Genomic DNA, 12,974 nt, shown 5'->3' with positions numbered 1-12,974 from the left:
GGAATATTTTTGCGCCCTTCCTTGATCAACACACGCTAAAAAAATCCAAAGCTATGAGGTTCGGTCTGACCCGAGTATTAGAGACTTGGTGTATTGGATTGGAAAGATGGAGATAGTGGAAATTTACAATTAAACCTGCTTTGAGCGTAATGAAGCACAAAACAGATTTTATTGATGATGATGGTTGAGATGTAATGTGGAGTCCCGGTTCAACAACGAAACTTGGCAATAAAAATCGTTTCAAACGTAAGATGACAGATGATTCTAGGTGCTTCATTTGTGGGTTTCCTGAAGAAACAACACTCCATATCCTTTGTGATTGCCCAGCTGGAAGGGTTGTGTGGCGTAAGACAGTGGATGACAATACCATGGCTGCATTTTATCAAGGAGGCTTAAAAGAATGGTTGACTGCAAATGTGCGTGATTGGATCCAGTAAATGAATAATCCTGGGCTACATTCTTTTGCATTTGAGTTTGGTGGATTTGGAGGTGGAGAAACTGCTTTGCCTTCAATAGACGTGATGAAATGCCCATTGACTTTGTTGCTTCCTCCAAGTGCGATATGAAGAAGTCCGTAGAGCTATATGGAATAAGTTGGGGGAAGAAACAGCGAAGAAATGTTATCGCATTCCAGCCAATATTACTTGGCATGCTCCACCCTATGGGTGGTATGTTCTCAATTGCGACGGTGCAGCCAAAAACAACCAGGTCCAGCAGGTAGGGGTGCTATAATTCGAGAATATGCAGGCAATATGGTTTCGGCATTTGCGGCCAGTTTTGGCTATTGCTTTGCCTTGAGGGCAGAGGTACTTTCGCTTACTCGAGGCCTTGAGATAGCTAAGAACCGGCAAATTGACAAACTTGAAATTCAAATGGATAATGCAGCATGTGTCCAAGCTCTCCAAAAGCAAGAAGCAGTGTATGGTGAATGCATCCAATTTTGCTTAAAGCTAATCAATGACAAATGTTGGGAAGTAAAGGTCGTCCACAACTCCACATTTATAGAGAAGGTGACCGAGCGGCGGATTGGTTGGCCAACCGCAGAGTCGTCCAGGACTCTCAGTTAGAACTTTACAATAATGCTCTAGAAGGTTTTGGTCGTATTTTAGAGGAGGACATAAGAGGGGTGTCTATACCTCGCTTTATTCCTCCATAATTACGTGTTTTGCTATGTTTTTTTCTTTGGTTTTTTAGTTGTTCTGTTTTTCATTGTTTTTTCCTTTCTTCTAGGTACGTTGTAACCTCATTTGGATTAAAAAAAACATATTAATATATTATGCTATTTATAGCCATTAAATGTAGTTCGGTATGTAGAACCTGCCTTTCTGGTAAAATATCTTCAGTAAAATTTGACGGTCCTAATTTTCTCTTTTTTCAATTTTTTTTTCCAAATTTAAATAGTATTCGCGTAGTTGCGCACTCCACGTAACCGAAATAATTTTTTTTTTGTTTTTGTTTTTTGTTTTTTTTTTTGAGGGAACACCTGCTTGTTGGTGTATCGTTAATAAATAAAGCGGTTTTTTTTTATATATGAACGCTGTTATTTTCACTTTTTTACGTTGTGCCTCAATATAGATCACTTTCCATACTGTAACCCCAATATACATTTTGTTTCCATACGTAACATTGTCGTTATCTTGCCGTTTTAAAAATGCGTTAGTGGGGCTCACTCTCTATTTATAATTTTTTTATCGATTTGCGCTTTGAAAAATGTTTCGTTTAAGGTTTTTGGGGCTAATAGGGCTTTAGGGGCCAAATTGAAATCAGATCTGGCAAAAAAAAAACTTAAATGTCTTATTATACTTATTAAGAAATGTCTCGATTTACGTGTTTACGTTCTAATACGCAAAACGAGACATTTATATTATTTTTTTTGTGAAATCCGAGTTTAATATGGTTCCTTAAGGCCCATAATAGCCCTCAATACCTTTAACGAACATTTTTTCAATGCACAAATCGATAAAAAATCATTAATAATCTGATAATGGGCCCCACTAACGGAATTTTAAACGGTTGGATAACAGCAAGGTTACCATATGGAAACAAAATGTATTTGTGGTTATAGGGTAGAAAGTGATATACGTCATTGTGTTGGCCACAGCGTAGAAAAGTGAAATTAAGGGTTACTAATCTTAGTATATAAAAAACTTATATCCCCTCAAAAAAAAAAAATATATAAAAAACTTATAATTTTTTGCTATTTATTTTTTTAAATTTTTTTTTTTGAGGGATAAAAAACTTTTAAATAATCTTTTTTTTTTTAAAAAAAAAAAAAAAAAAACTTTCCAAATTATAAAATTTGAATTTGAATAGAATAAAGCACACTCCGACCACGACCAAAATAAATCTCTTTTTGTTTCTAAAAAAAATAAATAAATAAATAAATAAATACTAGTAAATCTCTTATGTTTGTTTTAAAAATCTCATTATCAGTTTTCCATAGTGTAGCGCTCCTCCTCATCCATCGAGAGGCGAATTCTGAATTTCGATCTTCCTTTGAAGAAACTTCTGAGGTAAGTGTTGGTTTTTTTTAAAAAATAATCGAGTTTCTATTTCACAATTTTGGGCTGTTGATTTAATTCTCAGCATACTCAATTTAGGGTTCGATTATCCCGTTACAAAACAAAAATATATTTAGGGTTTATGATAAAATCATGAAATTGGAGGCGTTTGATTGTTGAATCAAATTTGGTTTTTAATTTGATTTCTAAGGTATTGCAGAATCGTCTAATGATGTATTAGAACAATGAATTGACAATTAAATTGTTGTTGTTATCATGAAATTGGAGGCGTTCGATTGTTGAATCAAATTTGGTTTTTAATTTGATTTCTAAGGTGTTGCAGAATCGTCTAATGATATATTAGAACAATGAATTGACAATTAAACTGTTGTTGTTATCATGAAATTGGAGGCGTTCGATTGTTTGAATCAAATTTGGTTTTTAATTTGATTTCTAAGGTGTTGCAGAATCGTCTAATGATATATTAGATCAATGAATTGACAATTAAATTGTTGTTGTTGCTGCTGTTGTTGTTGTTGCTGTTGTTGGTGTTTTCGTTGTTGTCGGTGTTGTGGTTTTTGTTAACAAAACCTAACAAGTTTAAAGTCTTTTATTGGATTGAAGGTAACAAGATCGATCAAATGGAGGATTACATAAGCAAATTACCAGATGATATACTCCTTTCTTTCTTGCCTATAACAGATGCTGTTAGAACAAGGTCATTGTCACCTAGGTGGAAAGACCTTCCCGATTTCCGTTCCACCCTTGACCTTGAGTTTAATTCTTTAAGTGTGTTAGGAATAAATGATAGTAATGAAGTTGAGTTTGTCAAAGTTGTTAATCAGTTTCTAGAGATATGGAAAGCACAAAAAATAAGTAATTTCAAGCTCAACTTTAACTTTGCAAAAGAATATGATTCACATATTAATGGGTGGATTGCTAGTGTTACCGAAAAGAGAGTTGAGGAATTGGACCTCAACTTACTTTATTCGCGCACTCCTGCTCCAAAGTATGTTTTATCTTGTCATCTTTTCCACTCTGAGGCATCCTGTTTGAAGCATTTACGTCTAAAACTTTGCCAGCTACCTCTTTGTTCAGGGTGTAAAAGTGGATGTAAAAGTTGGCTCACTCGATTAACGACACTCGAGTTGAGGAATGTTACTTTGCTTAAGAGTGATATGGATCATATCTTGTCTGTTGCTTTGAATCTCACATCACTAACCATCGATTCAATATCTCCAACCGACCAATACCATGTCTGTTTAAATGTTAAACTTCCCTATTTGAAGAAATTGGTTTTTGATTTACACTCAGCCCTTTACCTCGATTGTCCTTATCTTGAGATCTTTGATTATACTAATAAATGCTGTAATAAAATCACATTTTCCCAACTCCCTTGTTTGAGGGAAGTGTATTTACGGATTTTTTGTGAAAGAGACGGCTGCTGCTCATCTAAGTTTGTTCATTACCTCACCAGAAACGCTCCTGAGCTTCAGCACTTATTTCTTGGGTTAGACAATGAGGTTGGTGAAAAAGTTTTGAGTTTTTGTAGGATATATTCCATATCACTTTAAGTACGTATTCCATATCTTTTTTCTGGCAAGTACTAACATGTCTGTCGTATACTCGTATATCTTCAGGTATCACCAACGCTTGCTTGCATTGTTCCGCATAGTCTGAAGAAGCTGCATTTACGTTTACGCGTTCCTGTAGTTTTTGATCTTTTCACTATAACTGATTTCTTACATGCTTCTCCCATCCTTGAGGAATTACATATAGAGGTTAGTCATTATTGACTTTGTCTATAATCTCAGATTCCATGCTGATTATAAATCTCTTTTTTCTTGGCTATTTAAGAATTGTATGATACCTTGATTAAAAAAAAAAAAGTGACACCACTCCCCAAAGCACATAAAAAACTAGTGATGAAATGAGAAAATGCAGGGAGGATGAGAAGTAGGAATCAAACGACCACTAAAAAAAATTAGGGAAATTCTCAATGGTACTCTCCAATTTTATAAAATTCTCAATGGTACTCTCCAATTTTATAAAATTCTCAATGGTAAACACTAAAATATCAAATTATCATTGGTAATCTATAAGTTGTAAAACTAATTTAATGGTAACATTAGTTAAGTATTTTAAGAATATCTTAACCATGGTTAAAGTTTTAAAAGGGAGATAAAACAAAAATGTCTAAAATACCCCTATTGAACAAAAACCCACCACCCCTTCTCCCCCATGCCAACCCCTTCCTCCATAAAATCCAGCCACCTCCTTTTCCGGCCACCATTTCTGGCCACCTTCCCCCCCCCCTTTCCACTGCATTTTCCGACCAACCCCCTCACCATGAAACCCCATACGCGAAACCAACAACCCTAAAGGCCCAAACCGCGTCGAAATCGGTCAACTCAACGATTCCACCGGCGAAATCACAGTTGACTATTCACTCTCCTTTGACCAATCTTACCCAACCACCAAAGCCATCTTCATACCCGACAAAGATTGTTCCAAAACTGATTATCTTGCTACTTCCTCCGATGGTTTCGATGAAGATTGAACCGGCTTCAACGAATCGGGTCAATTTTGCAGCCGCCTTGAATTAATGCGGATTTCAGTTCCTAGGCGGTGATAAAGTTTGGTTCAGAGCGGCTTCGACGCATGTGTCGAGGGATGGCTAGGTTGGGATGGAAATTGAGGGAAGAGGGAATGGGAATCGGGAAGGAGAGAGAATCGGGGAAGGAGATATGAGGGAATTGGGGAAGGAGAAGGTCGTCGGCGTCAGGGGAAGGGAGGGAGAGGATCGTCGGCGCCAAGGGAAGGGGGGTGACGATCGCCGGCCGCCGCTTGCAGGGGAGGGCTTGGCAGTGGGTTTGGGTTAGGGTGGCTGGGTTTTTATTTTTATTTTTATTTTATTTCTTTAATAGGGTTATACTAGTCATTATGCCTTTAGTTAACTAGGGTTAGCTTATAATTGCATATTTATATCATTAATGTTACCATTGAATAAGAAATGGTAATTAGTGAGTACCAAAGATAATTTCATAAAACATTGTTTACCATTGAGAATTTTATAAATTGGAGAGTACCATTGAGAATTTCCCAAAAAATTAAACTAGGGTTATTTATAAAGAGGTATATATGTACTGGGTCAACCAAGTTTTTAAAAATTAATATAAAAAACTGAATTTATTGGAGTTGAATATTTTACTTCCTCTGTCCAAAATTACTCGCAACGTTTTGACTTTTTGCACTATTTATACATTTCACTTTGACATCTTTTTTAGTTATTGTAGGAAAGCCAATATAGTCATGTAAGATGTTGCTGGATGTATTTTTATGTAAATTTTTAATATAAACTTTTTATAGCTTATATAAATATATAATTAAAGATATTGATGATCAATCTTGTGCATCGACAAGCGTGTCTAGTTGCAAGTAATGTAATGTGGGACAAAATGTTGCAAGTAATGTAATGTGGGACAAAATGTTGCAAGTAATGTAATGTATGTGGGACAGAGGGAATTTGGGAGAAGGAAATTAAGAACTGAATTTAACTTATTAGGATTGAACTGAATTGAAAATAAGGTGCCCAGAGATCAGATTAAAAACCCAAAATTGCCAAAAATCTTGGACCGGGTCAATTCTTGATCATCCCTACTTGTCAATGTACTATTTCCCTCTGTATTTTTTATTTGTATAAGATTGATCGGCATATTTGGCGAGACACAATTTTGACTTTTAATATCTTTTATTGTTAAGTGAAAATTATAGTAAAAATATATTATAGGACTAATCTAATGAGTATTATTCTCCCAGTGTTTTAATAAGTGTTACACTTACCAAATTCGACCGTGTTTTAATAATTGTTACATTTTTTTTTTTTTTTTTATTTTTATTTTTTGTAAAAAACTGCCTTTAAATACTCCTCCTCTAATGGTCTCACCCAAATCCAATACTACTTTTTTATTATATATTTCCTCTTACATTCATTACTTTTCAATAAACTAGTAACCCCATTATTTTTCTTTTACAATTTTTTAATACTCCAACTATCTCACTTATCTCTTATTTAATTTAATTCAATAAAATTGCCTAAAACTATATGCCGGAGAGTATATAATAACATTTATTTATTTTAAAGAGGTGAATAGTGCAAAAATCAAAGTGATGCATTATAAAAAAACGGATGAAGTATGTTGCTAAAGATGGTGTTTATATCTATTACAAACTTGTTACTCTCTTTGTTCACATTTTAATTTTTTTTTTTTTTTACGGATTTTAGATGAAGTATTACTTGGTAATGAAACGGAGCCCCATAAGACAGTATCCGGACCGCCGACTTTTCCAGTTGAAAAAAGTTACTATCGAAAGCTATAGTGAAATGTGGAAAGAAATGAAGTTTGCGATATATTTGCTCAGAAATTCCATTGCACTTGAGCAACTAGTCATCGTGCCGAAAGGGAGAGCTATGTTGTCGAACAAGTTAAATTTCAACTTGCTTCAAGGAGTACATCCAACCGCCAAAGTCGTAATATCCCATGAAAAGTAATTCTCGTCTATTCTGGAGTCAGAGGGATGGTTAGTCCCTCCACCCCCAAATGGTTGGCGGTTAGATCCTTGTTTCCTCAATCATGTGATAGGGTGGGGGGATCCCCCGTATTTTACCGTATAAAAAAACTATTTTAAGTTGCAAATGTGTTGTGTAGTGTCGTGGTGGAAGGAATTCCCAAGTGAATAAGGGAGCCAATTTCAGCTTGTTAAGAAAGTACGTTCGATTGCGGGAGTCTTATTAATCCATCAAAAGTAATCCCCCATTTTCATTGAGTTGCAAACATATGCATTATTATATTTTTCATATTGTCGTGGTACATGAAAAACTCTTGCCTCATTCAATATATTTATATAAGTGCTTAATATTTCACGTGCTTAATAATAGAGGGTGGATGAGATTTGAATATGTGATTTTTGTGTCATGCTGGCTCTTAAATCATGTTATTGGACCAATCCAAATATGTCTTATACTCAACGTTTTATACTTTATGTATTGTTAAGTCGTGATAGTTTTGTATTGAGAATTTTAACACTAATTTGATGCGTTAATCACCTCGTCGTGTTTTATTTACCGTATACTTAATTGTGTTGTAAAATTTTAACAATAACATTATTTTTTGTATTTGATTCATGTCGTGTCACTTTTGTCGTCTCCACTTTTTAAATAATGTTGGTTTGATTTTTAGGTGTTTGAATTCTTTTTTTTTTTTTTCCATTTGTTCATTGATCCCTTATATTTTGTTTTGACTAATTTAAAAAGTAAAAAATAATAACAATAATAATTTCTACTTTTGTTGATATTCCAATATTAAGTCTATATTTAATCTTTAATATAAATGGGAGTAAAATACTGGTGTCCTAATTTGAACTACCCATATGCCTTTTCAAGGCAATTAATGCAATTTTGATATTTCAACTAAAGGTTCCAATTAATGATGAACTTGTTTGTAACGAATTCATAGTATTTTAGCTTTGGTGTAACTTTTGCAATAATTATACACGGTTTTTTTTTTTAAAAAAAAAAAGTAGTTGGAGAAAAGATCAAATACTATTCTAACTCAATTATTAATAAAAAAAAATAATAATAAAGGAAATTGATTAATTAGTAACCAATGCTTTAAATTTGAAGAAAAAGAAATTTTATACATGATAAACATTATTTTAATAGTTACTCCCTCTGTCCCAGTTTATTTGCAACATTTTGACTGGACATGCTTGTCGATGTACATGTTTGATCGACAATATCTTTTGTTATATATTAATAAAAGCTATTAAAATTTTATATTAAGAAACTACACATTAAAATAGACCCAACAATATCTTATATGATTACATTGACTTTTATATAATAGCTAAAAAAAGATGGTCAAAGTGAAATATGTTAATAGTGCAAAAAGTCCAAATATTGCGAGTAATTTAGAACGTAGGGAGTACAAAAATTAGAAAACATGTACATTACCATTTAAACAATCTTTGACAAGTGTGGTAATGCACATATTTGTACTTTGGTCAAATATTGTTATAAATGGTAATGCACATATTTGTACTTTGGTGTCAACTTCAGGGTTAATTCACCTTATGTGTGTAACACCCCAAAATTCGAGTCTTTTTAAAATAATAAGAGTAACCTTTTAAACTTTCAAAACCTAGCCATCGAACCCTAGGATTGTTATTGCTACCCTTATTTTCCGTAGAAAATAAATGCAAAGCAAAATGAAATGCAATTTAATGAACTAAGTGGTCTAAGTGGTGGAAAAATAAAATAGTCAGTACATCAAAACTGCAAATCATTTAAAAAAAAATAGTGAAAAGGAAAATAAATAAGTTCATAATGAAACTAAATTGTCTTAGCTACGTGTTTATTCTAACGTCTCCTCACATGTAACCGAGTACCTGTAACACCCCAATAATTCTCCCTTTCCCAAACCACTTGCTTTAAATAAAATAGTGGAGAACCATTGACGTGCTACCGCCACGTGTTAAAACGTTAAGGCTTTATCAAAGTATCGCAGCGGAAAAAATTAAACTTAAGTATTTAAAATAACACAATTTAGAAAACGAATAAGTCAAAGCTTACAAATTGGAACCATATAAGGCCCTTATTTAAAACCAAACCAATATTAAAAATCCAAAACATAAACGAAATAGCAAAGCATAAATAAGTTCAACACAAGAATCGAATACTCTCAATCACACCAATCCCTTGACAATGCGTTTGTCAAATCCCTTAACTTCACATCATCAAGCTAACCTGTGCATACTGCTCCCCAATAATACAAGTGTAATAATTGGATCATCACAGGGTCATTGAAAGGCGAAGGCCATGACCAAAAGAAAACACACACAAAAGCACGCAATCAGCAAAGCTGAGTACATACAAGCTACAACGTACCAAACCTAGCATGCTCAATTAATTAAAGTAAATAAACATACAACACGAATTCATTAATCAAGTCTCCACACTTAGACAATTCAATTGACTCAACATACTTACTAACCAATTCCAAACACTTGACTCATCATATTCAATTTAATTAATTTAATTTAGTTTGGAGTAAGCAATAGACCAGGTTGTCCAATCCAGGTCCCAAATGACCATTTGAAATAAAAGTTTAGCGCGATGCAAGAATGGGCGCGACTCCATTCTCACAAAGTTAGTCTAGGATCCCATCTAACTTTCATTATAAAATAAAATGTAAATACCAAAAGAGAAGAGGACATGTTGATCAAACAAGCCTCGAAAAGCCACGGGCTACCACCGTGTACCCCAACCCATAATTGTCAATACTCTAGAAGTGCACGCTTTCCAGAGTTTTATTGCTCATCCATGTTTCACTTTACGTGATTACAATTTTAATTAATAGCCGACTCAATCAAGAAGACCATACATAACAATCATACATCAATTCGTTTTTAATCTTATTTAAGACAATGGTGATCACATCACAAATTAACCTTTAATTCCATTAAACTTCCAAATTATCCAAAATTGTTGAACATAGTCAACTCACCTAGCCATTTCGGCTTAATCCACCTTTACTCATCATACTAACAAGTTATGATTGAGTAATAAATAAATAATAATAACCTTGTGAAATAATTAATAAATTCATTCCACTTAAACCATTCAATTCCAATCCTTTAATAAACCAAATGTGGTTAACAAACCAATCCAATAAAATTATGCTTGTATCAACATTCCATACAAACATTTTATCCAATATAATTCAACATGTTTGCATCCATAATTCCATACAAACATAATCAATTCACCAAAACATGTTTCATAAACATAAGCACATGAATTAAATCAATATGTAACCAAACAATTTCCATCCAAGTGTTCCCTAATCATGAAACTAAGTTCTTTCCTTTTGGTACCTAAACATGATACTACTTATAACGAAGTAGACATGTACGTACCTCGTACAAACAATCGTTTGAGCCACTTTTAATCACTTAAAATTCTCCTATGGAATAATCACTTCCTAGAAAACAACCAACAATTAATATTACTATCCCAAGTAATTTTCAACAATATAATATAATGAAAAACTTATTAAAATAAAAAAAACATATTTATATGCTTAATTAACTTTAAACATAATTAATTTTATTGATCAAACTTTAGGATAAAATTTTAAGCATAAAAAACTTCGTTAAAATGAAAAACTGCCCAAAAATCATATTTAGAGGCAGAATTTGGCCACGAGAGGGTAGTGCACACTACCTGTGGTAGTGATTCTTTCTTAAAACATCGTTTCCACATGGAAAACACTACTTTTTTGTCAAAATCGGATGAGTTCAGAACCTGATCGGGTTTAAAACGGGATTAATATTAACGAACCGAAATCTAAACATTAAAACACGAATTTACGTGTTCAAAATAATCTGGAAACTAATTAGTAATATAATCACCAAAATTTCAAAACATCATTACTATAAAAGCCCTAAATCAATTGTTCATAAAAACCCTAAAATCATGATTTTCAATAAATTGAAACCCTAGGTTTATAATTCATAAAATATGAAATTTATGACATAAATATAATCTGAAATTTATAATCTTTATACCATTAAAATATAATTTAATACTAAAAATAAAATCTTTATACTAAAATCAAAACCCAAAACAATTAAATTAACATTAAGCAAAATAATGAAACAAAGGAGGATGAAAATAAGACTAACCTTTTTGTGTGGGAAATTTTGGGGATGTATGGGGTATTTATAGGAGAGAGAGTGGTGTAGGGTTAGTTTTAATATTGGGCCTCATAAAATTAATGGGCCAATTAAGAAAGGAAAGTGGGTTTGGTTTGTTTGCTGGATATAAATTAGTGAAGAAAGGTTCATAAAAAGTTCTTTGTAATAAAATCGTTCATCAAACCCAAAAATAATTTGAAACTTTTGAAATTAAATCCGAAAAAAATACAAATAAATATTATGAATAAAATATAATTTCATTAATAATATATTTAAAAATACGGGGGATTACAGTACCCTCTTACCAACCTGCAAAATAATCAGAAACAAAAAAAGAGAGAAAACTCCCAAAATCAGATAATTTGAGTAATTCGAACTTCATCCCGTAAAATAAATAATTTTATTTTGAAAACATTTTATACATAATATAGTCTCATAGCCATTATAATACTCAACCATTACTTCAGTTAAGAAAGGGAAAGAGAACGCTAGTAAGTCGAGACTAGTCCCTGTCACTACCTACTTTACAGAGGGTCGCACATAACCCCAAATGGCCATAAGATAAAACAGAATGTCCCTAGTGTGCACACCCCTCACTAATACCCAGCGATTAGGAGGAAGACTAATATCAATATACAATAATTTAAATCAACTAGTAACTCTGATGAATCTATTTTATATGTATTTTTATTCCGCGTCCCACGGTCATATTTGTGTTTATTTGAGCTCTGCGGAGCTATTTTTATTACTAATATACGTTTTATAGTGTTTGTAACACCCCCAAATCTCCCTCTACGGAAATACGTATAATTATACCGTAGAGATAGACTTGGGCGTGTTACCGCCGCGTGATTACGCAAGGCTACTCAAACTTTCTAAATAAAACCAATACTTTGCAGCGGAAACTTCAATACTCTTCTTTATTAATAATAACCATAAATAGTAACCAAAGTTATGAGTACTTAAATTGATACAAGACCAAATTCCTAATTTAGTGAAAACCAAATCCCGAGACTCCAATGCATCATTTATTGACTCCAACCTGAAAATAAGCAACACTGCTTACCATTACGGTAAACAGGGCGAACCAAAACAAATAAGAAGTACGGGTTAGCAAAATATGCTAAGTACGATAAGTGCAAGATAATCAAACTCAATTTATTCGCAAACATGCTTTAAAAACCAATTCCAATAAATAATCCAATAATTCCAAAACTCATGATTCAAAACCAATTCCAATGATTCAACATTCAAAATAATTGATAAACCAATTCCTTTAAAATCCAATTCCTTTTTGAACCAATATCTTTAAATTCAATTCCTCACCCAAGTGTGCACACCCCCCAAGATAGTCTCCTTATATTACAAGGCTATTCTTGAGGAAAGACTAGGTCATACAAAGTCCATAGTCTTATCAATAAACTAAATCCGCATAGTGGGATTACCAACATGCTTATAAAGCATTAATAATAATATTTCAATGGTTCAATAAATCCAATATAATTCAAACTCCTTTTTAATCATTCCACATACTGTCAAAATCAAAACCTCTTAAATAAATACTTGAGAATAAAATCTCATATTAATAGATTTCAAAATCAATAACTCTTCCTTGAGAAACCTTTTATTTAATTCAATAAACTTTTCAAATCAATTCCTTAAAACATGATAAGTAATTCGATCAAATTAAACCATTCAGAACATGATTTAAAAATC

At 32.8% G+C, this 12,974-nt stretch overlaps 1 protein-coding gene across 1 annotated transcript; it reads left to right on the top strand.

The window, feature by feature from the left end:
- Window positions 1–3,142: 3,142 nt before the first annotated feature.
- LOC145618945 (FBD-associated F-box protein At5g22730-like) lies at window positions 3,143–7,442 on the top strand. The gene is made up of 3 exons (XM_081673554.1): window positions 3,143–4,024; window positions 4,142–4,282; window positions 6,787–7,442. The coding sequence occupies exons 1-3, from the start codon at window positions 3,143–3,145 to the stop codon at window positions 7,051–7,053; spliced, it is 1,290 nt and encodes a 429-aa protein (XP_081529680.1). The 3' UTR covers window positions 7,054–7,442.
- The last annotated feature ends 5,532 nt before the right edge of the window (window positions 7,443–12,974 follow it).

The sequence above is a fragment of the Chenopodium album genome, chromosome 27 (assembly GCF_948465745.1).
Source record: "Chenopodium album chromosome 27, dcCheAlbu1.1, whole genome shotgun sequence".
NCBI classification, from domain to species: domain Eukaryota; kingdom Viridiplantae; phylum Streptophyta; class Magnoliopsida; order Caryophyllales; family Amaranthaceae; genus Chenopodium; species Chenopodium album.
Note: the sequence above shows the minus strand (reverse complement) of the source record. Positions and strands in the feature narration are given on the sequence as shown.

Excerpts from the sequence above, each read along its gene's own strand:
- LOC145618945 (XM_081673554.1), top strand. The coding sequence starts at position 3,143 with ATGGAGGATTACATAAGCAAATTACCAGATGATATACTCCTTTCTTTC. Across the intron at positions 4,025-4,141 it reads TTCTTGGGTTAGACAATGAG|GTATCACCAACGCTTGCTTG; the intron begins GTTGGTGAAAAA and ends GTATATCTTCAG. Across the intron at positions 4,283-6,786 it reads TTGAGGAATTACATATAGAG|ATGAAGTATTACTTGGTAAT; the intron begins GTTAGTCATTAT and ends TACGGATTTTAG.